This window comes from Brassica napus, chromosome C3 (genome assembly GCF_020379485.1).
Source record: "Brassica napus cultivar Da-Ae chromosome C3, Da-Ae, whole genome shotgun sequence".
Taxonomy (NCBI): domain Eukaryota; kingdom Viridiplantae; phylum Streptophyta; class Magnoliopsida; order Brassicales; family Brassicaceae; genus Brassica; species Brassica napus.
In genome coordinates, this window is record NC_063446.1 from 12971829 (window position 1) to 12997809 (window position 25981).

A 25981-nucleotide genomic window follows, 5' to 3' on the forward strand; every position below is an offset into this window, starting at 1 on the left:
AACCAAACATATAAACTACTAAGCAAACCTAAGTTTGTGTCATCAAAAAATGGTACCTTCATGAGCTGGGACCTCAGGCAAATATGTGGCGCTTCGCTTTGTGTTAGACACAGGTTCAGTGAACTCAATGATTATACCATGCTTTCCCACCTTCATAGCCAAAAACAGGGAAGGTGTGTAAGACATCAGAAGGTTTATCAGATGTGCGGATTGAATAGCATGCATTACTTGTTATAACAGAAGAGCGGAAGATAAATTACTTCCCAATCAAGATAATCCTCAGCAGTTTCGTAATCAGTCAAGACAGAGACGGTACATTGCAGAAATGGCAGTTCTTTGGACTGTATTGGTGGGAACCTACGATCCCTCAGGGCACTGTAATAATTTACATATAACAAAAAGGTCATGGTGGTGTATAAGGGCAATATACACATATATATACATGCTTCATCTGTGGTCTCGAGCCCAAAATTTCTAAAACTGAATTACAAAAAAAGAAACTTGGAGTAAGGTAACCTGGTCAAGGCATAATCCTTGAAGCCACTGATCAAGCGGCGTGCTTCCAGTGTACCAATACATCCACGCAATCGAGGCTCCCCTCCATTCACTATTTCTTCCATGTCACAAACAATGGACTACAAGAAAAAAACCACTAGACTATAAGGAAAGACCATGTGTTTCAGGAGACACCAAAGCAATCATCCATATATAAGATAATTGCTGAATACATGATATGAGCCAAGTATGATTCCCACTACTAAACATAAACACTGACAGCAAAGAAAAAGGTTTCACTATAGAACACAACATCCTCCTGCATGCAAGATGACGAGCGTTTATCCATAAATAGGAACAAGAGTGTTGAAGAACAAAACTAGAAGCTCAGAACTTGCATGTCATAACATAACAAAGCAAAAAAAAAAAGGAAAGGTTTGAAAAGAAAGTAACTGATTGGCGTCGTCAAAGGCAGGTGGAGGAGTCTCATCGTTGTTGTAGTGACAGACCAAAGTGTCGAAACAGTACACTGCCATCTCTCTGTTCGCCATTTTTTTTTTTTTTTGCTTTTTTAAGACAGAACCGCAGACATTAAAAAAAAATCAAAACTTCTGTAAAAAATCGAAAGCAAATTCTAAATTTAATAACGAATGTTACGAATCATACAAAGAATAGCATTGTCAGAGAAAAAAAAAAGTATGAAACTTTAAGATCGGAGAAGGAAACTGAATCAATAGCTAGAAGAGCATAGAGATTTGTGAGAAGAATTAGAAATCAAATCAAAGAGTTAGTGAATCAATTGGGATAAAACAGAAGATAGAAATGAGAAAACCTTGAGAGAATCGAAGAAGATGGATGGCGTGGTGAAACTGATAAAGCGTGTGTTACGTTTATTACTATTAAAAGAAAGCTTTTGATTGAGAGCGCATTGACAAGTTTTTTTGGTTGCTGTGTCTTTTTCTTAAGGACGTGATGCATCCCCCTACCTCCATTATTTAAAGGTTTAAAAACAAAAAGATATATATGTTGATAAATGTTTTTATTGACATTAATTTATTGATATATATTGGATATATAAATATCTTTATTCAAGATTAAATTTAATAAAATTTAATTTGAAAAATAAAATAATAAGTATTGCTCTCTCTGTTTCATACTATATGTTTTCTTAAAAAGTTTACTTCAATGTAACATTAATTTTACTGAATTAATAATATTTTATAATCTATTTTACAATTAACTGAAATATTTTAACTTATACTTTTATTGATGATTTTGTAATAAGTAAAGTTATTAAAAAAAATTTATTTATACGTACGTAACATCTTATATTATGTATTTAAACCAAATATTCGACTAGAAACTAAACATCAAATTCATATTTATGCATAATGAACTATACTATCAAATTTATGCAGTGAGATATAGTCTCAGTTTGGAAGTAGATAAAAGATTTATTTAAGAAGAGTAATTAAATGTTTTGATTAGTAACAACTAAACTAAAAAAGATGAGGAAAAATTATATTGAAATCATCTTTACCCACATCTATATTTACTTTTATATTTCTACTATATTTACTTTTATATTTCTACTAAAATAAAAATATTTTATTATAGAGTTAGAGTTGCTACAATATATATTTATGTAATATATAACGTATATTTATATAATAGAATTTTTTAAACAATAAGTTATTTAAAATGATAGATGAGTTCAATGATGTTTCATTGGGTTTGTGATCTTAAAGATTTGCAATAAGACAAATATTCAAAATCAATCTCTACGTAAAATTATGGGAGTTTGAAACAAGCGCAAACCAAATTTTCTCTTTCACGGCAACTAACCCTAACCTCGTCGATCTTCAATCCGGTGGCTTCTACCGCCGCAACTGGCTCCATCGGCACCCTAGCTACGGCGAGAGCTTCCTCTGAACCTCAGATCGTTGCACACCTTCATGCAATGGCCGTTCCTTCTGTTACAATCTCCGACGAGACCTCCTCCACTCCACCTCCATGATCTCCGACAACATGTCTGCTTCTCCTCCTGTGATCTCCAACAATCAACCTCCAGACTACTCACCAGCCTTAGCTACCACCGGTATTCCACCTCCATCTCAGTAATCTCCAAGCATCGTTAACAAAGTTCTGCCATTGGTAATCTCAGATGAAGGTAATTACTCAGATTTTGATTCTCAGGCTGCAGAAGTTGTTCAAGTAACTGGTTTTATCCCTACCTTGGAAGCATGGTCAAAACCTCTCCATTTCACGCCAGCTCCACCCCCACCCCCTCCCCCCGGAACCCTGCAACTCCAAGGTTTGGTGTTTTAGAGGTTGTAAGAAGTCGGTTAACTTCATTTTGGCTTTTAATCCGTGAAGCTACTCTCAATGGTCAGAAGCAAAAGAAAGGGGATATAAGATATCCTGAGAAAATTGTGTCTCAGCTTCCAGTTGAGAATATTCCACCTCCGGCTCTCAAAGGAGATGATACTTTTCGGTTTTCATGGGTGGCTCGTATGAATCAAGCATCGAGAAATCTTTTTCGGGCTGCTGACCCGACTTGCCGTTTGGATGGTACTTCTCAGGTGACAATTTCATCTAAGGTCCTTAGGCTAGGCCCATAAAATAAGAAAGAATACATAGTCGGCCAGTTTTATATATGTTCATGTCTTCCTAGTGGACTCATTCATGCAAAATTGAATAGGTTATGGGGTCCGGAATGTAAGATAACCTGTGATAAGTTAGGTGACTCTTCTTTCTTGTTCCATATTCCTCATGAAAATACTCGCAAATGGGTTATCCAACGCGGAGTATGGCATATTGATGATTGCCTCCTCTTCGTATCCCCTTGGAGCCATGTTAACGCATTCCAAGTCCATGAGATTTCTACTCAGACGATGTGGGTTACTCTTAAGAACAAAAACCAAAAAGTATTTTCTAATTTTTTTAAATATTATTAAGTTTAGATAAATAATGTAGGATATAAAACCTACATTTATCACTCTATAACAGCACACAAAACAAACGTTTAACAACCTTATTTTTCTAAACAATTGGAGTTAATTATATCTTCACTACTTGTTGAAGCAATTAAAGTTTTATTAAGGTAAGTTAATTTATTAATGTTTTAATAAATATTATGTACCATAAATTTTTATAGCAAATTAGTCTTAGGGGGTGTTATTGGTTTATATATTTTGATTGATTTAGAAATCCATATAGTATTTATAAATCCAAGTAAAATATGCAAATCCGGAGGTTTTCCTTCGGATTTGAGTCTTTGTATTTTTAACTAAAAAATCCAAACAAATCCATTCAAATCCATTATTAAATCAAATATATTAGTAAATCCGTACAATTGAATAACACTTGATTTGATATAGAATTTATGAATCATTAAACCAATAACACATGATTTTAATACATATTTAAAAATCATAGAACCAATAACACTAGATTTAGTTCGGATTTTCAAATCCATTAAAATACAACAACCAATAACCCCTACTAAGTTGTTAACTATAAGTATAAAATTTTGTTATACTTTAATTAGTTTTGTATTTTTAAAATTTTTATATTACTTTATATAAAATGTTTTAATAAGTTTGTTTTTCTATTGTTTTAAAATATAATTAATTTTTAGTTTATTAAAAAAATGTCACTATTATTATGTAATATACCACATGTGTAGAGACTTATATTTACCACAATTTTAGAAATAGTTGTTAATTTTATTTAAATTTTTAATTTAAATTTGAATATATTATTTATCTACAGTTACTTGATTATAAATTTTTACATAAAATTAATGCATATATAGTTAAATTGTACACATGGAATTAATTTTTCTTAGTTAACCATTAATGAATATATATATAGATTATAGTTATGGCAATTTTATTTTGAAAAGTATGTCTACACATTTTACTTAAAGTTTTATATGTATATATCTACATATATTATATGTACAAGTTTATAATATAAAGTATATAGATATATACAAAATTATGTTTAAAATATAACTAAATTTTTATATTTATGTTTAACATAGAATTATATTATTTTGTGCTTTTTTATTTTAAAATAAACTTGTGTGTTTGGGTAATGGTATTTTATATTTTATTATTTCCAAAATAAATATTTTACTATTAATAATATTTTCATTTTTTATTCTAAAAGCAAAAACCAAAAACTAAAAGCACCATTCATGTTTTTCAAAAAATTAAAATCTACTGCAAAATCAAAAACTAAAAACTAGAATTTAAAAATCTAAAAAAACAAAAAAACAAAAAACCAAAATCCAAAATCTAGAAACTATGAAAACAATCATCACCTGAAATAGGTGATTTTTCTTTATCATTTAAGCAAAAACTATAATTTTGTTGTAGCTCTATACAATTATCATTTGTGCTATTTTATGCATAAAATTGGACAGGATAATATAACAGTGATATGTCTAAAATAGAATTGAGCTAAATATAAGTAAAATATAAGTAATAGAAAGAAAAAGGAAAAAAGAAGCACAATATAAAGAAAATAAATGCAAAGAGACGGTATATTTGACTAATCTTAAATATACAAATTTAGGAAAGAGAAATATAAAAATATTATAAAAAGTAACATAAATTTAAAATTATATTTGAGAAAATAAGAGAATGAAAATAATGTATATATATTCAGTTTAAGGACAGTAAAATAAATAAAAAAGATGATTTTTGAATACAAAACACTTAAGAATGTAAATATAATTTTTATCAACTAGTATCTTATATGGTATCTGAAGAAACACTTAGTTATGAGTAGTGATGGCAAACGAGCTCTCCCACGTCCAAATGACCCGCCCAGCCGCAGGATCAAGTTCCGTCGGGTCTCAGCAGGCTTAGCCTATGAGATGCTGCTGTTTTTTGTTTTTTTTCTTCTCTGAATTTTTTCTTTCAAATGATTATAAGCTGAAAACTTAGGCTAACCAATGTTTACAACACCTTATTTTTACTCCACTTCATATTCTCCTATTTACACATTATCTTTTTTTTCTTCCACGTCACAGTTCAACACTCACTCAATTTTTATTTTCTAGAATGATTTTGTTTTAGAAAATTACAACATCCTATCAAAAAGTTAGTGGATGATAATAGCATAAATATAGTAAAAAGATAAGTTCTTTTTTTTTCAAATGAAATTAAACAAATATCTATTTATAGAGAGTAAAAATGATGAATTTTGTTATATATATATATATATATATATAATTATAATTATTATAAAATCATTGATGTTAAATAATTGACATAAGAAAAAAGTTAGAAAATATGAACATTCAACCAGTTTCTTACAATTGTCTTCATCTTTCTATTTGCGTTGCAGTTGAAATCTATGAGACAAACTTAATATTTTGGTTCAATCAACATTTGCCACATCGTTTAAGAATGACCCTTTTTTTATCAACGTTGTTGATAAGTTTCAACACTAAATTTACCACATCATGTATTTTATTTTTACATCAAACCATTGGAAGCTTATCTTAATAGTTATCAATAGTTGATAAATCTTCCATTGTAAGTAGTCTTATGCACTTTTTCATATTATCTTAGTGTCAAGCTTTTTAAAGCACCACAACTTTTCTTCACTTGGCTTCGCAGGAGCATCGTTTTACTGTTTTAGACTATTTAACAATTTTGTAACAAGTTAAGAGTTATGAGATAGAATAAAATATATCAAGACTTAAAATCTATAAGTATTTAGATGTTTAATACGAATAAAAATTAAACTTTAAATTTGAAATAAGCCAAAAGTAAATCATAAAATGATAATTAATTATCGGTAAAAACATAAACTAATGTCAAATCACATCAACTAGTTTTGTTAATAGTTCGTAATCCACCTAGTTTTGTTAATAGATTCGTAATCCACGTGATCATATGATCATTGTATTTTTGAAAAAAAAAACTTAACTTTTTAATTAGAATACGAAACAGATTCTAATAATGTAACTGAAAAACCAAAAAAAAAAAAATTTAAAATTTATGTATTGGTTCAACAGTACCGATTTTAACAGTTTTTTGTGGGTTTTACGAGTTTTTAAATAATGGGTTTTTCATATAATGAAAATTTCTACAAGGGTAAGCTGTAAAGGAGGAAGTCGAACACACTGCATCATCATTCATCACTTAGTTTTTATTTATTTTGGATCAGATAAGACCTTAGAATGTCACAGTTCTACACTTTCTTAGTACTAAAATATAAACATAGACATAGAAAACATGTTCACACATGTTCACTTATTTGAAAGCTCCCATTGTTTGTCATATATTCCCAAAAGAATATTCAACAATAATCAACGAGGATAAAAAAGTAAAACTTCAGAGGCTGCTCATAGGCTCAAGTAACTCACTCACATCTCAAGACTTTTGAAAAGTCCCCTTGTTATCAAGTTCTTCCAACACAGCCCACAGTTTTGGATCCGCATAGTTCTCGATGAGAAAAGCCGGTTTTGCTTGCATCAGCATGCTTGCTGGATTACCTGTAGTTAGTCCCACCACTGGCATTCCAGCTGCAACTCCAGCTTTTATCCCAGAGACCGAGTCCTCAAAAACTAGCGTATGCTCCTTCGACACGTTAAGCACCTCAAGAGCCTTCAAGTAAGGCCCTGGGTGTGGTTTGGGATACTCACATTCAGACCCAAGGATCACTGCCTGGAAGAAATCAGTAAGACCAAGTTTGGATATCATGAGCTCTGCGTTTTCTTTTGGAGCGTTCGTCACAGCAGCTCGCTTCAGTCCACGTTCCTCTATCCATTTGGTTAGTTTTATAAGCCCGTCAAGTGGCTTTATCTTCTCTGCTACAAGTCTAATCAATAAGAGGAAAACAAAGTTAATCCTAAGTTCCTAACTTAACTCAAATCTTAAAAAGAAGTTTAAGACTTACTTGCGGTAAAGAGCTTCCTTTTCCTCACAGAACTCTAACCCTCTTGTAACATCATTAGGGAAGAGAGCAAGAGCAATCTGAGAGTTGTGTTTGCCACCAATGTTCTTAATAAAGAACTTCTCGTCGATTGGTACACCGTTGTTAAAACCAATCTGTGAATGATACAAGAAGCAAACTTTGAAGCAAGAGCTTGATAGTAATTAATCATAAAGGGATTATTAACCTGTTGGAGCAGTTCTTGAAAGGCAATAAGGTGGATAGGATCAGAGTCACAGAGTGTTCCATCAACATCGAAGAGAATGGCTTCTAAAGGAGCAAGATGTGAGAGCGAAGGTTTGCTGCTTCACAACATAACAAGTCAAAGATCAAAATTAAGAGATTTGCATTAAAAGGATCAAACTTTCGGATACCCAATACTATTAGCAACCATTGATTGTGTGTTACAATATTAGCAATGATTATTAGCGTGCGAGTTCCAGTGATCTTGGAGATCGTGCATATACATAACAGAGATTGTATGAATCGTTAAATGAAAAGACGATCGGAGAACTAGAGTGTACCTCTCGGAAGAGTTGAGATCAGAGAAGCCATTCATTGTGATGGAACTGAGAAAGAAAACGAATCTAATCGGGAAGAAAGGAGTGGTTTTTGAGAGACGATGAAAAAAGAAACAAGCAGAGTGCAGAGGAGAAATAGGATCTTTAATGGTCCGCCAGGGGAAGATTCGCGGACTTTTCTTCGCCACGTGGCGGCTTTTGGTTTCCTTACTGCAAAATGCCAAAACTGTTAACCGGGAAATCATACCGACATTCGGTTTAGACATTGAAATTATACGAACCAAACCAGTCATTCGGATTAGACTACCCACAAGTTTATTTTTTGTTTTGTTAGTGTGTTACTCATTAGACGCCAGTGCTAACTGAAGGTTTCCTTCATTCCAAACTCAAATTTTCTTTTCACTGAAAATGTTATAACCTTGCAAGTTTAGTTAAATATGATTCAAGTAACTATGTCATTCTAGCATAAAACATGAAAACAGAGTTTAACATGACACACTCTTCTCTTCTTGAATAATGTCACCAGAGACAGTGACTTTATTATTAAATATTATGATAAAAGGGTATAGAAAACGCAAATGTTGGGATAGAAACATAAAACCGAAAGAAATTCACATGTTCAATAGCCACAAGTCCTGGGAATAAGTTCAGAACCGAAATCAATTTGATTTAGATAGTAGTGTGAGCAAGAAATCTCTGTAGTTCCCTTTAATCTTCTCTTGAATTGTTTGGGCCAAAGGCTCTCCATAGAGCTGGTTATACTCTTCTGCTATCTCCTTCATGTCACCATGATCTGCTCTCGTAACGAACACTCTTGTCAACCATTTCTTGGTACCCTTGTCCGCATCTTTGTTCAAAGACGCATTCAAAATCTACAACCAAAGACAAGAGACTTTGTTAGAACAAGAAAAGTTTATACATAATAGTAGATGTTATCATAAGTTTATTAGTATTAGTGTTACCTTGCTGAAATACACTGAGGGTTTGAGCAAACAAAGCAAAGCTTCATTGATGAGAGAAGACTCAGATACACCCTGATGATCATACAACAAGATTTTCTTGATTCATTAGAAAAAGTTAAAAATGGGGTTTTATAAAAGACTATAAGAAGTGAGTATAAATAATATATATGTTACCCCAAGAAGATCAGACCCTTGGATTTGATTAAAGTGTTTGTAGAGATGTTCGAGATGGAGTTTGCTTCTTGTACTCAGAATCCTAACAACCTCATCATTCTCTATGGCTCCCTCTCCAGAAGAAGCCACCGCCTCGGCCAAAATCTTAGCGTCCGATTTGGCGGAACTTTCCTTCACCTCTTTCCCTTCGTATCTGTAAGCACTCACGAGGCCTACTAGCAGCTGCACAACAAACACACAGAGAGACAGTAAGTTAGAAGAGATCGGGTGTAGTGTACGGTAAGTAAGAATGTACCGACCTTGCGTTGAGAGCCGTGGACGTGAGAGGCAATGTCTTCTTCCATCGACTGGTCAAAGAGGGAGTGATAAGCTTTGCGTGCGCCTAGGAGATCTTCAGAGGAGCGAGTGCATGACACCTCCACGATGAGGTTGTAAGCTTCATCTCCTTTCTTCAGTGCTTTCTTCACCAACCTCGCGTCTCTCTCCCATGGATGCATCGACCACATCACCACCGCGTTCTGTGCATCACAGACCAAACTTTCATCAAGAAGAAAATTTAGCAATTTTAGTTTTATTGAAACTGAAATAAATGGTTTGTTTTGTACTTTTCTTAGGTAAAAACAATAAGTGATTTGTTACTGGGTAAAAAACTAGTAGAAATGGTAAAAAATCAACTACATAGATTTAGATGGTGTGATAAGTTTTGCCAAAAAAAAGAGTAAAAAGATGGTAATAAAATATTTAGAAAGATGGATAAAAAGAAAAGCCAGAAAATAAAAGAAGGAAAGATATGTAAAAGATTAAGAAACTGACAGTGAAGCGAGAGAACTCAATCTTGAGATGTTTGACAAAGTGATCATGACATTTCTCAAAAGCTCTTTCTTCATCTTCCACAAAGAAACTTTTGCTTGCTCTCCTAAACAACTTTCGATGATCCTTGTGCGAGTTCCCCAGAGTACTTATCAATGCTCCCTCTTCAACTCCCATTCCTACAAGTTTTGTTTAATGATTTCAAATAGTTATTAATCTCGAAATCATTCTCAGTGTACATCATTGTAATATGACTGTTTTTCATAGTTACCTGAGATTGCTTTGGTGATGCCTTCCAAATCGAGAGTGTGAGCCATTTTTCTTGCTTTTTAGTTTTGTGTTTGTTTCTGCTTTGCTTTGGTTAAGTGGAAAGCTAAGGAAGAGAGACAAGTCGTTTTATATGATGCTGATTATTAGGGGTGATGTTGTGGTTTACGGAGGGAGTCAAGGGTATTTTAGGTATATAACAAACTATTCATTTAGTATAAAAGTTTGTGTTCAGATTTAAGACAGACGCTAGTCATTGTTGTAACAAGAAGTAACGCCCACAGGATTTATTGCATGTTTTAACAACTGTTTCATATGAAAAGGATGAAACACTAGTCCAAGACAAATTAAAACTTACTGTTTTGTTTTTGTTGTAACTAGACTTTATTACGTTTGACCATTATATAAACTGTACTTTAGTATATATAATCATACTGTAAACCTTTTGATTTTTTTTACTGTAAACCTTTTGTCTTTTGATTATATATACTAAGGTGCAATTTATATAATAATACATGTCTATAATACAAAACAGGGTTCCGGGAAAGAAGAAGAGGTTTACAGTTTCAAATGTATTTTTTTTTTTGTCACAACATGTATTATACTAAATTTGAGTTCGTATTATGGCACAGTGATTACATTATTACAAAACACTAAAATACACTATGATTATTGATTGGCATGGTCTAATTTTGTATTAGGAAACTTGTAACAAAAGCAAATCAAAGTTACACATGCACTGTCACTGGCATATGATTTAGGATATGATGCATAAGATTAAGAGCCATGTGGTTTAGAATTGGCCGAATCTCAGATAATCAATGGAAAACTAGTAAAAGTCAACTAATTGCGATCTCACTCAATCTTAAACGAACATTAGATGATAACTAAAGGGTATGAAAAATGTTTACTACATATATAAAAACAAGTCCCGAAGATCATGGCTAAGCATAGAGCATATCTTTTCTTCTCTTAAACTAATGCATTCTTTAACAAAAGTGTTATACGTTCTCATTATGTCCCAGCCTGTCCCTTTAAAGAAATCATGCACGTAACCAATTTAAAAGAGTAGATGGGAAGCCTCTATCACGTTTCCTTCGCGACGGTGGAAGAGCATGATTAAAAGTTAAAAGTGAAGAAACAGTTTCTTAGCTTCCAATAAGAATCTCATTCTAATAATCCCGAGTTAATCATGGTCTAAAAATAATAAGTGATTAGTTTATCAATTTCCTGACAAAAAAAAATCAATATATATATATATATTAGTTTACCAATATACTCCAGCAAGCATCACATGGTCTTTTTAATAAAAGAAAGGTTGTTTATGAGTATCTGTCATTGGTGGTTGTACAGCCACGTTGTTTGTCCTCATGGCTGCATGCGTCCCTTTAACAACAAAAATATTTGGTAAACCAATTAAATAACTAATTAAAGAGATATGCATTATTGTATATGACGACAGGGTGTTTTCGTGCAGACTGTGCCCAACTGCCCATAAACAGATCACGTTTTACACGAAGACGACTTCACAATAATTTAGAGGGGACAGTTGTGTCTATCTCTGAGGTCTATATGATTTTCATGTCGCTATCTATTTTATTTGATTTGGTTAAACTAGCTCGTCAGCATAACTCATAAGATTCGGTCATTTTTCATCCTCTTAAATCTATTTTTTAATATACGCATACGTTTCACACACAGCTCCATGTTGTTGACTACAACATACAGTTCATAGAAAACACTACGTCCGAATTTTGTTTTGTTCACACAATGTAACATCAAAATTATCATTTTGATAAGTAACACCGAATTTCTATTCAAGTTGCAGACGTGTAAATTTTTTCGATGAATCTGCAGACACATTTTGATAAGTAACATAATCTTCAGCAAATTTCAGATAATCTATTTAATTTTAGACAATCTGCTAAAATTCAAATTTACTATAAAAATATTTATCTTAAAAAATTATTCAAAAGATCAAATTTAAAAATATATTTTTAAAATATATAAATTTTTAATATAAATTATATAGTTTAGAGACGACTGAAGATTATGTTACGGATTGATTGAGTGATGCAGTTTTGCATTTTATATAAATAAAAATAAAATTACAAAATAAAAGCAATTGAAAGATTTTCTTTGACGGAGGAGTTCTCTGCCTTCTTGGTTTAAGTGGTGAGTACATGATAGATTGTGAAACTAGTAATATAAAGAGGGACTATTCAATAATATAGTAACTAATAGTCTCCACCTAGTTTATCCTCAAAATACGTCATTACAGTTCCCACAAAAAAAAATCATTACAGTAACGTCTTGGGGGGGCATTTACGTCAAATAAGGTTCTCTTATTACACCTAAACAAGAGTTGAAACATACATACCAAGAGAGAGAAAGAAATTACAAGGTAGAGAGAGAGAAGAAGCACACGCTTAGGAGAGAAACAGAGGATTACATCTCTAAAATGGCGACCATTAGAGTACCAGACGAAGTTCCATCTCCAGCTCAGGATTCTGAAACTCTCAATAAAGCTTTTCGAGGTACATTACAATCTTGTTCTCTGCATTCACGTACGTAACGTACGCAAGCTTTTGTCTGGTTCTTGAAACTGGAACTGGATTCTTGTTCTTGTAGGATGGGGAACAGACGAGAAGGCTATCATACGCGTTTTAGGAAAAAGAAACGAGAGCCAGAGAAAGAGAATCAGGGAGAGTTATAAAGAGATTTACGGCAAAGATCTTATCGATGATCTCTCCTCTGAACTCTCTGGTGATTTCAAGGTACTGGCTCTAAGGTTATATGGGTTATTAAGAATTTTTGTAAAAATTTCTTTTTAATACGGCAAAGAGAATCAGAGAGAGTTATAGAGAGAGTTATATGTTACTCTAAAAAAAATTGAAGGCCAAAAACAATGTTTTACTCCGGTCTTGATTAAAAACAAAGGGATGAGAGGTGTTGTCTCTTCTATAACATGAAAACAAGAACTTGTGATTTAATTCGCAGAAAGCTGTGATTCTGTGGACGAAAGATCCAGCAGAGAGAGACGCAAGGCTTGCGAACAAGGTCTTGAATGACAAAAAGAAAACCATAGAGAAACTCAAGATCCTCGTGGAGATCTCTTGCACAAGTTCTCCTAACCATTTTATTGCTGTGAGGAAAGCTTATTGTTCTCTCTACGACTCATCCCTTGAAGAAGACATTGCTTCCTCTGTTCCTTTTCCTCTTGCAAAGGTCTTTATTTTACTCTTTTGTCTTTTAGCTGTCTCATAAGAAACTCAATTAGTCTAATACCACCTTTATGGTAATAATAAAATGGACAGTTGCTGGTGACATTAGCAACTTCATTCAGATATGATAAAGAGAAGGTTGACAAGGAAGTTGCTACAATAGAGGCGGGTATGCTACATGAAGCCATATCAAAAAAGCAACTAGATCATGATCATGTCCTTTACATAATAGGAACTCGCAGTATCTACCAGCTCAGAGAAACCTTTGTTGCTTACAAGCAGAGTTATGGGAACACATTAGATAAGGTTAGATTAGAAGCATCTTTGTTTAGCTTTGAGAATTTTGTCTTTTCATGGATACTTCATGTTTATTGTTATTATGGACAGGATGTTGATGGATGTCCTGGAGATGCTGATCTGAGAAGTCTATTGCAGATGGTGATCTTGTGCATTGAGTTCCCTGAGAAACACTTTGCAAAGGTACTAAAATTTGAGCAGACATAGACTCAAATAGCAAAATGATATATCAAGAAAGACAAGAAAGGTGTTTAATTATGTTTACTTGCAGGTTGTAAGAGATTCGATTGAGGGGTTTGGAACTGATGAAGATTCGTTGACGAGAGCGATTGTGATGCGTGCAGAGATTGATTTGATGAAAGTAAGAGGAGAGTATTTCAATATGTATAACGCAAGCATGGATAACGCTATCATTGGTGATGTTTCTGGTGACTACAAGGACTTCCTCATGACTCTACTTGGTTCCAAAATCTGATCTTTGTTTGAATTTTAATATTCTTGGCTTGGCTTGTGAATTGTGACTTGTATTAAAAACTTCATTTTCTGTTTCAGATTTGATAAAACATGTTATAAAAATAATCAAAACTACTCTTGGTTTTTGAATTTTTTTTTATGTGTATTAGATCTGCGGTTTTGTTAAGCCAGTTTATCAAACCAAACTAATTTATATCAATAATTCAAACCCAACTAACCAAATTAACCAAAAACAATTGAAGTTGCTACAATTTATTGAAATTATTCAAATTTAACTAAAAGAAAAGCAAAAACTTTGATTCAATTCTGCAGAAAATTGGAAAACAAATTTATCAAAACCAAACTGAACTGCAAAGGTTTGAAAAGGATGCTAGCCCTGTTCTGGATAAACCAACCGATTCCAGAAGATGACAAGGATGACTTCAAAGAATGAGTTAAGTAGGCAAAACAGAACGTGTCAATGAGATTTGTTGTAATGTTAGTGAACACACACATGCTCCCTTGTGTTGAATTGAAAGACAAGAAGATTTGGGTTAAAAGACAAACAACAACAAGAGTGTGCATGTTGAATTTGTAGTCAACTTTTTTGTTTTGGCTGTTTGAAAAGAGACCAAGTTTGATCTCTCATCAAAGCTTTCCCATTCTATCTGCTAACTCCTGACTATGTTAAAAATTAGCAACGTTCTATACTTGTTGCAGCAATTACAAGCATCTTCGTCTTTCATGCTCCCTCATGGCAATCACTCCTACCGCTATATCTATCTCTGTCTCCATCAAAAGTTGTTTATAATTTACTAAGCACAACCATAGTGTTTGATTTTCTTGTAAAATGTTGACAAGTGTTGGTGCCTCATGTGGTGTTCTTAAAAAATCTTCAAAACGCCGTCGTATTATCATCTATTGGCTGTTAAAGACGTTACTTTTATAGGAATCAAAGACAGAGCAAAGTTATCTTAACAATCAAGTGGATGGGTGGTCGTCTTGCAACCACGACTCAGGTGAAGATACACAACTCCAAAGAAAAATGGCTAACCATCTCTTGTCTCACATGAATCAATGGCTTCTTTCAACCACTCTTGGCTCTCTTCTCCACTCTCCGAACCTCCCACTTTCTTCCTCTCTCCTTCTCCACAACCAAAACCCTTCAAACTCTCTGTTCTCCGAAACAAATCTTCATCTATACTCAACTCTTCCTCTCCAGACCGCTCTCCTGAGGTTGAGGTCGTTGTAGATCCCGTGAAGCTCGCATTGAAGAAAGCCGAGGCCTATAAGAAATCGAAAGCTGAGCAAAAAACTCCTGAGAGAAATACCGATGACGAGGAAGTGCCGCTCACGGTGAAGCTTGCTAAGCAAAAGGCTGATGTCTATAAGAAGCAAAAAGAGGTTGGAGCTGATGGTGTCCAGGAGGCTAATAAACCCAGTTCAGTAAAAACCATATCTTTACAGACAATCCTTTGAACTAATGTTGTGTTGTTTTGTCTTTTTTTCGAGAATATCAATTCAGTTTTTTTTTTTCAATAGGCTTTAATGAAAATGAGCAGAGAATATGCATGGACAGGCTTTATTGTATATGTTTAAATGTTCTAATTCAGTCAAAACATGATCTCAAGACCTTGCTTGTTATGGTGTTTCAGGTAGTGCAGAGCAGAGTTCTGTTAGATCGTCAAACAAGGTTGATGAAGAGAACAATGGTAAGAAGAAAGAGTTGAAAGTCTCCAGCATTGACTTTGTTGGACTTGGCTTCGCTGATAAGAAGAGCACAAGAGGGCTTCCACCGGGGCTGGTTCCTGTTGAGGACTATTTTCCTGGAGGGGACTTACCTGAGGTGGAGTTTATAGTTGGTGACAAGACAAGATTTGACAAGACAGAAAAGGAGCTTGATCAAGAAGGAAACGAAAACTCTGATGTATACAAGCCCAAAGTTTCGACATGGGGTGTTTTCCCAAGACCTAGCAACATCTCTAAAACGGTATGTGATTATATGCCCATAGGAGATCCTGTGTTATTATTAGTTTACCGCTCAGTGTGATGCAACCAAAGTGACTTGCTGGTGAAGTTACCTATAGAAACAAGTACATTGTAGACTGGAGCTATAATATAAAATTGTTCTTACCATTCTGAAGAGAGTAGATACTGATAGTTCTTTGAATGATTCATCTCTTTGTGATGGTCTGTAAAATTTGGCCAACTCTGCTAGAATAATATCCCTCGTTTGAAGCTAGATGGTAAGGCAGAAAACATCTATTATCTCTTAGAACACTACGTTTTTGAACAATCTTGTGCCTTTAAAAGTGATCCATTCATGCTCATGACCGTGGGAGGCCAGTTTTGGATGTATGACTTTGTATGATGACTGAGCTATATACTTTTTCTTGTTGAAGTTTGGTGGTGGGAGGACACTCCAACCAGGAGATTCAGTTGAAACTGCTGAAGAGAGGACTGCGAGAGAAGAACGGACAAAGCAATTGCTCACTGCCTACAAGGAATCAATCGGACTGAATATTGATCCCAAACTCAAACTTGAGTGTGAGGAGGTACTCCCATGACATTTTTTTTGTTTTTAATTTTTTTTTCATGACAAGCCTGATGCTGAAGTCAATTCTTCTGAACTCATGCATGTGTTTCCTCTTCTGCATGTAAATTTTGGAAGCTTTTAATTTGAGAATGCTCCAAGCTATATCATATAAAGTACTAGTCACTGTCTTTAAAGGATATGGGCTTGGCTGAAAATGTGATAGGGACTCCATGTACTCAAGCAGATTATCATTTCAATTCATATCGTCTTTGCACATAGCCACATTTTCTAGAGAACTGAGAGAATCATTTGAGTAAAGAAAGACTAGAAAAGGTTCTTTGCTTTATTTAAATGCATGTTTTTCCCTTGATTTTGACACTTAATTATAACAGGCACTAGAAAAGGGGAACTCCCTTATGGATTCAGGGAGACTCAAAGAAGCTTTGCCATACTATGAAAAGGTCATGGATAAAATAGTTTTTAAGGTGATTTCTCCAAACCTAGTTTATCAATTCATCTCATATGCATTAGTCTGCTTTATTGGGCTATTTGTTCTGCATATGCCTGATTCATCTTGACTGCAGTAGACTTCACTATTATATACCCATGCCATCAGCATGTATGTGGAGCAAAACTCCAACAAAAAAAAAATCTTTTTAAAAACTGATTACTATGTGTTATTATTAGTTCCATGAGCTTGTCATTAATCTATGGACATATTAATCCATTGATGCACTTAGATCTACTAAAGAAGTAGTCTGCTTCAGAACAGAACATGATGTTTTTTTTTAAGGTTGCCTCAAATAAATGTGACCCTAACTAATAATGAGTATAGTTGTGCAGAGCGAGCTTCATGGATTAGCAGCTTTGCAGTGGTCTATTTGTCAGGATTCACTTCGAAAGTAAGTAGCATGCTTTGTTGATGATGTTGAGTATTGGACTTTATGGTCTCTTGTGCGCTAAATACTGTTATTTTGGAGTGGTTGACAGGGCAGATAGGGCAAAAGGCATGTATGAGAAGCTTCTCTCCCACCCAAACCCAAGAGTGAGCAAGAAAGCTAGGCAGTTCATGTTCAGTTTTCAGGTAACTTAAACACCCACAAAAGTATCATACCTGATGATCAGTTTTCCGTTCAGTGCTCAGGGAACTTAGCTAAGTTTTTTTTTAATGAACTTGTAGGCCATGGAGATGCTTAAGGTTCAGGGCTCGAACTTCATGCAGATAAACCCGGGGTATGAGGATTATTTTGAAGCTTTTGTTAAGAAAGACAAAGTTGATTACAAAGCTAAGGAGGAAGATGGAGAAACCATGGAAATAAATGAGACACTCCTATATGTGATTCTTCTTGCGTCTCCTATTCTATTGGTCTTTGTTGTTGCTGCACAGAGAGGGAACATGCACTGAGAGACAACAAACTCTTGTCAACTTCTTACATGTAAGTCATGTTGTAAATATATATATGAGGTAATGTGATGCAAAGCAGCCAAAGTAGTAGTTCGTTGGTTTGCATCTATTGTTGACCTTAATTGAAAATTCATTTTATTAAGAGTTTTGTAGACTACAACATGAAAGAAACCCAACTAGGAACATACATATTTACAACAAAGAATCTTTTTTTTTGAACACCTTACAACCAAGAATTAACCTTAGAAAATAGACTCATGAGTCTTTAACTGAACCCTAACTTATAACACACGCATCACATTTCATTCCATTTATTAGCAAAAAGTAACGTCTTGTGTTATGCAAGATTTGATCATCCATGGCCACATGTTACAAAACCTGACTACTTCTTGGTTTGGCCTTGACCAGCTGCGGAGCCACCTTTACCTCCTCCTCCAGCTCCAGCACCTCCTGCGTCGACCGTCCTTACTTTAAACCATTCATCTCTCAAGTCTGGTGGACCAAGATTGATACCTCTCGAGGTGAATCGTGGCGAACCAGCTCTCAGACTCCTGTGCATAGTCATTGCCTTCGTAGTAGGGCGAGAATCTTGTTTGAATTGGGACATAGCGTCTTCGATTTTGTTGAAGAAACCAAGAAACTTGTCTTTGGCTCCACCTGGAAACATCTTCTTAAGCAGCTGAAGTTGCTCAACGTAAAGCTCTCTCATATACTCTATTACCGTCAAGACTCTCATGTCCATCCTCAAACCCCCGTCATCATCATGCGGTTCTTTAAAAAGTTTGTGGTAGAGATCTCCAATGTCGCTGTACTGTCTCTTCATGCTCCCACTTCTTAGTCTTGTTGATTCAGAATCATCAAACAATCCGAAGAAGACGCTGTTCTTGCAGTTGCTGTTTTCTTCTTCTTCTTCTGTGGAATGATAACTCAGAGAGTTAATGCCAAGATGTTTCTTACTCCATAGACATAAGTATCCACAAAACTTGGTTCACAAGTCTTTTGAGCAAAACGTATATTTTTGTGTTTTGTTTTAGAATGTGTTTCAAGATGAGAGGAAGAAAGCAAAGGATTTTATAAGAAAGCAAAACGAGTAGAGAAGATTAAGATCTTTTGTTAGTTCCAGACTTGTCAACAGACTTCTTCAACGTTGACTAGATGGGTCCAAAGCCATTGACTTTTATTTAGGTTTTAGGCCAATCAGGAGGTAACTTGTCACCATTCTTGGAGAGTTTGAGCTGTTTCTTGGTAGAAGCTGCTAACTTCGGAGCTAAGATTATTATATTAATAATCTAAAATAATTTAATTAAACAATAATATTTAAAGTGTAAAATAAAATTATGTGGCTGAGGAAATAAATGATAAACTTCATACTAGTCTCTTAAGAATTGCGAAGGATCTCTCAACATTTACCATTTTATCTCTCGCTTTTTATAAATTTGTTGCTTTGTAGGGTGCTCGTTGAAGGGTGCTCTAACGTATTCATTTTTGTATCTGATGCAGCATTTAAATATAGCATCTGAATATAATATTTAGATATATCCAAATGTTATTTTCGTTTTTATAGTTGCTATTCATAAATTGTTCGTTTTTCAATTTTGTAATCATTTTGGAATATTAATAATAAATATTGTTTGTTTTTATAGTTATTATTTATATTGTTTGTTTTTCAATTTTGTAATCATTTTGAAATATTAATAATATAAAAATTAAAAAGAACATGATTTAATTTTTAATAATAAACTAACTATAATATTCAAATAAATATATTTAAAATTAATTTTGCATTTTTGGCCAAAATGTGATTTTACGGTTTTTGCGAAAATTTTAATTTGTGGCGAAAGATGCAATTTGTGATTTGGCAAAAAAATAATTTTTCGATTTCGACGTTTTGGTGATAAGTCACTTTTTTGTTTTGGCGAAAAATACAATTTTTATGTTTTGATGGAAAAATTCGATTGTCTGGTTTAATTTGAAAAACGAGATTTTGTAGTTTTGGTGAAAAAAATTAATTTTGTGATTTTGCAGTTTTGGTAAAAAAACACGAAATTGCGATTTTTGTGAAAAAAACTTGATTTTTACGAAAATCTTATATTCTGAACTTTCCAACTGTGACAAGAATCATCTATTTTTCTGTTTGGCCTTGTTGGAAACAGAGGAAATGGCAAACCATTGCTTGGTTTAGTCTTCCGAGAAGAACCAGAAAATACAGCTCACCGGTTTAGTTTTATGAGAAGAACCGGAACATTCAGCTCACCGGTTTATGAATCTGTTATAGCGAAGGGATATGACGATGAATCGGGTGCGATTGGAATGAGCCGTAAATTTATGTTTTTTTGCTGTAGAATTTAAGGTGTAGATTTATTTGATGTAGATTATTTTGCTATAGCTTTGTAAATCACTATTTTTTTTGCTCTGTAAATAAAGCTCTTTACAGTCATATTTTAATTTTGTTGAGATTTTTTTCTTGTGAGATTTTTTAAAAAAATAAAAATTCGATTAGTTGACATATATGACTTTAGACTAAATTTTGGCAATCTAGAACATCTACGACCGCAACCAATGAATTCTTATGTTTGGTCACTTCCGATGGCTGCTTCTCTTAGGTTATTTTGGTTTAACCATTCAAAATTCTCGAAAGCCTCGGTTACAAAATTTTCGTTTTTTTTTTCAAAATTCAAAATTTAAAATATGTTTGCCATTAAATCATGCAGTGTCATTTTAAAGGACTTAAGATGTAATCAGAAGATTTATGAGCAGAATATTATACCATTTTCCCATGCAAGTTTCCCACTTGACATCCAGTCAGTCCTGCACTCCTACTTAAGATGCTACCTACGTGTTAACGTTTCGACTAGGCGGGAAAATCAAAGTTACATAAACACATTTCTACTCATCATCGGCTCCCCTGTCATCACTTTTCGAAATCGAAATCCAGAAACAACAAGCAAACCTGAGGACCGAAGCAATAAAAAAAAAAAAAAAAGAAAGAAGAAAAATGATGTCAGCGAACGACTACCCGAAGTTCTCTCGCTCCGATATCATCACCGTCCTCAGGGAGGCTAACATCGCTTCCGTCAAAGACGCCGATCTCAAAAACCCTACCTTCGATTCCGTCTCCGACCTTTACACCAGGATCCTCATCTATCTCGACGTCCTCACCGAGTATGTTTTCCTTTCCTTAAATCGATTTCACTAAAACCCTAATTTCCCCCAATTTGGGGGTTTTCTAATTTCAAAAAAATTCTACTGCAGAGAAGAGAGAGGCCAGGTTGATTTCGAGGCTCTGGAGCAACTGGAGAATCCAGATCACCACACCACGTCAGCTCCGGCTATGGATCTTTACGTCAAACTCAAACACACGCTGGAGATGGTGGATTGTCCACTAATCATCAATTTCAAGGATCTGTTACGCCCAGACTCATCCCGAACCGAGTTTTTCATCAGTGCTCTTTTGAACTATGCTCTACACAAGTAATCTTCGTCTTCTTTCTCTTTAGAGCTTTTGAATCCCTAAAAGTTTGATCCTTTTTTTGCATCTTCTTTAGGGATTCGAAAATGGAGCTTATAAGACCACTTGCAGAAGAGTTGACTCTTCTTGATGAGCAACGGAGGCAGTCTGAGGCCAAGATTGCTCAGGTAATTGCGTGTAATCCAACAGATAAATATATATATATATATATATATATATATATATTATCTTTCTGAAGGTTGTCTTGTTCCATGCAGTTGAAAGCAGAGATTGCTGAGTTTGAGGAAGCCGAGGAAAGGGATTCGCCTTTTGTTCAAGAGCTGGAAGTGGGCATCGAAGAACTCAGTCACAAAATAGCACAACTCAATAATGAGCAGCTTTCACTACGAGCTACGTTTCACAAGCTGAGAGAGGAGTCTGCAGAGATGGATAACAAGGTTAAGCTATTCATCATTTGCTTGTGTTATCAGTCTGAGAGGCGTTTTTCTAGCTATTAACATGTGTATTACAGATTTCGAAAGCAGAGTTTGACCTTGTGCAAGCTGTCCAAGAAAACGCAAACTTACGCTCACTAATTGTTCAGTCCCCAGACAAATTGCAGGTGTATTTTTTTTTCCTTTTAGCAAGAGAAAGACTTTGTGTATAAAACAACTGGTTTTCTCACATGTTTGTTGTGGAGACAGGGTGCTTTAGAAGAGAAGAAACTTGTTCTCGAGGAAACTAAGAAAGCTGAAAGATTAGCAATGGAAACTTTCGAGGAGAAGGCTGCTATTCTTGAGGTTTATGAAAAGGTATTATTGTGAATATACTTTGGATTAATTAATTAAATGATTCATGGCATCCTTTACAACTCGATGTTTAACTATTTTGACAATTCCAAGTCACTGGTCATTATACTGCTCTCAAACGATTTGGCTAGTTGAATTTGATTTCAACATTATTATTTACTAAGTGTGGTGTTTATTGCTGTCTCTCGTTCGCACTTCACTAATTTGGTGTATAGTAGATGAGAGTGAACCTAAGGTGGACATTATTTAGAATTAAGTCTTTCTTACAACAGTTTCATGCTTTCATTATAGGACCTTAATAGGTGTACCATCCCTGTTTTGCTTTATCGTTTTGTTCATTCTATCTCTGTGTGCCTTTTGTAGGCATTCAAGAAAATGTCAAAGTCATCTGCGCAACTGCAATTAATTAACGAACAGGTGACTAAGGAAAACAATTCCCTTACACTTTTCATTGCTTGTAGAGTGTGAACCGTGCATGCACAAAGCCTTCCAATTCATCGGAATTAGATGTGAAGTGTCTTTGAATGTATCTTTTATTTTTATGTTTGATCTTGTCACAGGTAACCAATGTCAAAGCAATTGAGAAAGACCTAAAAGCTCAGAAAGCTAAGCTGAATGAGGATGAGGCATTGTACAAATCTCTTGAGGCGAAAGTGGTTGAGCGAGAAAGAACAGGCAAGACTTGGTCTATATGTCTGCCCTCTTTAGAGATAATGTTTCTCAATTTTGTTGTTCGCGGAGAGACTGTAATGTTACATTCTTTCAACAGTGAAACAGTTGCACGAATCACTAAAGCAGTTAGAGAAGGAGAAACAAGTCATGTTTGATGATTGGACGAAACAACTGAATGAGTTAAAACTAGAAGTTGAATCCAGAAGACGTCTGCTTGAATCCAGGCAAAATGATGTTGAATCAGTAGTAGCTATGGTAGTAATACTTCCTTTTTCTTATGAACATATCTAACGTTGTGAATCTTTTATGCTTTAGCATGGACCATAAGCTTTCGGTTGTTGTTTATATATGTGAACAGGTTGATGAGAATACTGCCAAGGCTAACCAGGTGAAACAGTCAGGACAAGCTAAAGTGAAACAGTTAGCAGATAAATATGAGGAGATCGTGAAGCAGGTCTTTTTCTTTCTCATTTCCATTTTAGTCACCTGTCACTCATTCTGCACATCACTTGAAGATGGGTGATTAAAATATGTTCATCCTCTTTCTGAACCATATGGTGACAAATTGATGATTCTATCGAGGCTTGTCTTTGATGTGTGGCAGTTTCATGAGTACACGGTGAAGTTTGGAGCGGTTCTGCCAAGCTTATAAGAGGGGAAGAAGGTTTGACTGAGTCGAGTGATGGTAGAAAGAGATTTTAATTTCAAACTAAATTATTGTGATTGTATCAAGCTTCGAAAATGTTAATTTAGTTATGCTTGTTTTTTGAGTTTTCGGCATTTGCACGCTGGAGAAACTCATCACGGTCTCTCACAATTATTTTGGACTAGTGGTCGGCGGGATGTCGTCTTTTGTAACTATGCGTTGTTGGATCATTTTGCTATATAAGATCGTCATGGATGAAATGCTATGGTCCTTCAATTTGACTGACACGTATCTAACCATTGTTTTAACCCATGTATTCTTTTCTTTTCTTTTATGTCTGTTCTTGAGTTATGCTAATTGTCGATATGTTATATATTTTCATGTATGGATTAAATTTTATGAAATGAATGTATTTTTAGAGTCTCTTGTAGATCCTGCAGATTGTAACTTGTGTCATGCTTTTACTAGTCTTTAGGTTGCTTAAAAATCACTTTTATTAATTTTGTTAACTCGATGCTTAAATATATTATAGTGTTGAGACGCAAACTCTTGTCAACTTCTTACTTTTAAGTGTTGTAAATACAATGAGAGGTAATGTGATGCAAATCAGTCAGGTTAGTCGTTGGTTGGTTTGCATCTATTGTTGACCATAATTGAAAATTCATTTTATTAAGAGTTTTGTATGCTACAAACATAAAAGAACCAATGAAATCATCTTAGAAACTAGACTCAAGAGTCTTTAACTGAACCCCTAACGTATAACACACGCGTCAAATTTTCATTATATTACATTTTCATCCATGGCCACATGCCACAAAGCCCGACTATTTCTTGGTCTGACCTTGACCAGCACCTTTACCTCCTCCACCAGCTGTAGCACCTCCTGCGTCGACCGTCCTTACTTTATACCATTCATCTCTCAAGTCTGGTGGACCAAGATTGATACCTCTCGAGGTGAATCGTGGCGAACCAGCGCTGAGACTCCTCTGCATAGTCATTGACTTTGGGGGAAGAGGAGAATCTTGTTTGAATTGGGACATAGCGTCTTCGATTTTGTTGGAGATACTAAGAAACTTGTCTTTCTCTCCGCATGGAAACATCTTCTTCAACAGCTGAAGTTGTCCAACGTAAAGCTCTCTCCTAGACATTATAAGTACTAACCAACCACCACAAAAGTAGATTCCTAAGTCTTTTGAGCAAAACGTATCTTTGTGTTCTTGTTTTTGTTTGTTTTGTTTAGAATGTGTTTCAATATCAGAGGAAGAAAGCAGAAGTGAATCTTATAAAAGAAGCAAACGAATAGAAAATATTAGATCTATGCTTTGTTCCAGACTTGTCAACACGACTTCTTCAACGTTTGAATTGTTTCTTGGCAGAGGCTGCATGCTAACTTCGGAGCTAATAGCAGACATTACAACGTAATTTCGAAGACGTGTTAGAAGAAGTTAAGGCTGCTCACATAGAAATTTTGGGTATTGTTTGCATGATAATTCTAATTTGTACATAACTAAACTATATTCATGTACGTTTATTGGTAGCTAAAAACTTATTTTAAATTTATATATAATTAAAAATATGATTTTAATAATCTAACGATTTCATTGATTTATATTTTAATAATTCAAATTTCCGAAATTCAACTTGTTACAAAAAAATGAACATTATATTTTTTTTTTTAAAAAGGCTTATGATTTTTAACAATTTTTTTGCCATGAAATCATGGCATTTACAAAATATCTTCAGTTTCATTTAAAGACACTTTATTATTTAAACTACAATATATATCTTCCCTATTCCAGAAAGCAATATGCGTGATAAAGTCATAATATAATTTATTTGACACACCTTTGTGGACTGAAACCAAAGAAAAATACTCCCAATAACGAAATATTTTTTCCTTTCAAAAAAAAAATAATAATAACGAAATATATATTTTATTATAAATTCTTCAAATATATAAGTACAAATAAATTTTTTATATATATTCAAATATACAAATCGGGCCGGAAAAAATAGACAAATCAAACTTTTTATATATATGCAAAAATACAAAATCAAACTTAAAAAAAAAAACTAGAATTCGAGAGCCCTCCTAGTTCATTTGTGCGCTCAGAGGAGCCCAAAAGAAAAATAACTTGATCGAGAAAGTGACAAAAGAACATAATGAGCATTATCTCTTTCTCTCTCGTGTTACACGAAGAGGCCCTAAAATAAAGAGAAACGGGACCCACCAAAATCAATCTCTTTCTCAGTGCTTGTCACAATCACAAAGTTATTCAGATTTTGTTTCAAGAAGTTTTATTCA

General features: G+C 34.2%; 6 protein-coding genes and 2 pseudogenes across 7 annotated transcripts; 3 read left to right on the top strand and 5 right to left on the bottom strand.

The window, feature by feature from the left end:
• Positions 1-10: 10 nt before the first annotated feature.
• Positions 11-1585, bottom strand: LOC125584288 (annotated as a pseudogene).
• A 5060-nt stretch (positions 1586-6645) lies between these two features.
• LOC106410648 (haloacid dehalogenase-like hydrolase domain-containing protein Sgpp) lies at positions 6646-8201 on the bottom strand. Of its 2 annotated transcripts, none has more exons than XM_013851199.3 (4): positions 7977-8201; positions 7640-7754; positions 7417-7568; positions 6646-7338 (listed from the first exon to the last, which is right to left on the bottom strand). In XM_013851199.3, exons 1-4 carry the CDS (start codon positions 8009-8011, stop codon positions 6891-6893), a joined length of 750 nt encoding a protein of 249 aa, XP_013706653.1. In that variant the 5' UTR covers positions 8012-8201; the 3' UTR covers positions 6646-6890. The 2 variants fall into 2 exon arrangements, with proteins under 2 accessions (XP_013706653.1, XP_013706652.1); XM_013851198.3 differs by having other exon boundaries at positions 7640-7757; positions 7977-8134.
• A 278-nt stretch (positions 8202-8479) lies between these two features.
• Positions 8480-10344, bottom strand: LOC106410649 (annexin D4). Its single transcript, XM_013851200.3, has 6 exons — positions 10191-10344; positions 9923-10098; positions 9409-9627; positions 9110-9331; positions 8936-9007; positions 8480-8845 (listed from the first exon to the last, which is right to left on the bottom strand). The coding sequence occupies exons 1-6, from the start codon at positions 10234-10236 to the stop codon at positions 8633-8635; spliced, it is 948 nt and encodes a 315-aa protein (XP_013706654.2). The 5' UTR covers positions 10237-10344; the 3' UTR covers positions 8480-8632.
• A 2196-nt stretch (positions 10345-12540) lies between these two features.
• LOC106407311 (annexin D3) lies at positions 12541-14312 on the top strand. The gene is made up of 6 exons (XM_013848152.3): positions 12541-12723; positions 12818-12963; positions 13187-13414; positions 13504-13716; positions 13798-13890; positions 13979-14312. Exons 1-6 carry the CDS (start codon positions 12648-12650, stop codon positions 14180-14182), a joined length of 960 nt encoding a protein of 319 aa, XP_013703606.1. The 5' UTR covers positions 12541-12647; the 3' UTR covers positions 14183-14312.
• An 822-nt stretch (positions 14313-15134) lies between these two features.
• Positions 15135-18258, top strand: LOC106411143 (annotated as a pseudogene).
• Positions 18220-19141, bottom strand: LOC106408319. The gene has a single exon (XM_022699092.2). It carries the CDS (start codon positions 18922-18924, stop codon positions 18484-18486), a length of 441 nt encoding a protein of 146 aa, XP_022554813.1. The 5' UTR covers positions 18925-19141; the 3' UTR covers positions 18220-18483.
• A 1832-nt stretch (positions 19142-20973) lies between these two features.
• On the top strand, positions 20974-23936 carry LOC106408320 (kinetochore protein NUF2 homolog). Its single transcript, XM_013849114.3, has 11 exons — positions 20974-21263; positions 21354-21572; positions 21647-21737; positions 21828-22007; positions 22082-22171; positions 22254-22361; positions 22722-22775; positions 22919-23033; positions 23128-23285; positions 23389-23484; positions 23635-23936. The coding sequence occupies exons 1-11, from the start codon at positions 21097-21099 to the stop codon at positions 23680-23682; spliced, it is 1326 nt and encodes a 441-aa protein (XP_013704568.2). The 5' UTR covers positions 20974-21096; the 3' UTR covers positions 23683-23936.
• A 564-nt stretch (positions 23937-24500) lies between these two features.
• BNAC03G21640D lies at positions 24501-24824 on the bottom strand. The gene has a single exon (XM_013850401.3). The coding sequence runs from the start codon at positions 24822-24824 to the stop codon at positions 24501-24503; it is 324 nt and encodes a 107-aa protein (XP_013705855.1).
• Between the last annotated feature and the right edge of the window lie 1157 nt (positions 24825-25981).

Coding starts and splice junctions, on each gene's coding strand:
- LOC106410648 (XM_013851198.3), bottom strand. CDS start 8,011: ATGAATGGCTTCTCTGATCTCAACTCTTCCGAGAG. Junction 7,758..7,976: donor GATCTCAACTCTTCCGAGAG/GTACACTCTAGT, acceptor TATGTTGTGAAG/CAGCAAACCTTCGCTCTCAC. Junction 7,339..7,416: donor AAGGAAGCTCTTTACCGCAA/GTAAGTCTTAAA, acceptor CTTATTGATTAG/ACTTGTAGCAGAGAAGATAA.
- LOC106410649 (XM_013851200.3), bottom strand. CDS start 10,236: ATGGCTCACACTCTCGATTTGGAAGGCATCACCAAAGCAATCTCAG. Junction 9,332..9,408: donor TCCACGGCTCTCAACGCAAG/GTCGGTACATTC, acceptor TTTGTTGTGCAG/CTGCTAGTAGGCCTCGTGAG. Junction 8,846..8,935: donor CCTCAGTGTATTTCAGCAAG/GTAACACTAATA, acceptor CTTTGGTTGTAG/ATTTTGAATGCGTCTTTGAA.
- LOC106407311 (XM_013848152.3), top strand. CDS start 12,648: ATGGCGACCATTAGAGTACCAGACGAAGTTCCATCTCCAGCTCAGGAT. Junction 12,724..12,817: donor TCTCAATAAAGCTTTTCGAG/GTACATTACAAT, acceptor TTGTTCTTGTAG/GATGGGGAACAGACGAGAAG. Junction 13,415..13,503: donor TTCCTTTTCCTCTTGCAAAG/GTCTTTATTTTA, acceptor TAAAATGGACAG/TTGCTGGTGACATTAGCAAC.
- LOC106408319 (XM_022699092.2), bottom strand. CDS start 18,924: ATGAAGAGACAGTACAGCGACATTGGAGATCTCTACCACAAACTTTTT.
- LOC106408320 (XM_013849114.3), top strand. CDS start 21,097: ATGATGTCAGCGAACGACTACCCGAAGTTCTCTCGCTCCGATATCATC. Junction 21,738..21,827: donor CTGAGGCCAAGATTGCTCAG/GTAATTGCGTGT, acceptor TGTTCCATGCAG/TTGAAAGCAGAGATTGCTGA. Junction 22,008..22,081: donor CTGCAGAGATGGATAACAAG/GTTAAGCTATTC, acceptor TGTGTATTACAG/ATTTCGAAAGCAGAGTTTGA.
- BNAC03G21640D (XM_013850401.3), bottom strand. CDS start 24,824: ATGTCTAGGAGAGAGCTTTACGTTGGACAACTTCAGCTGTTGAAGAAG.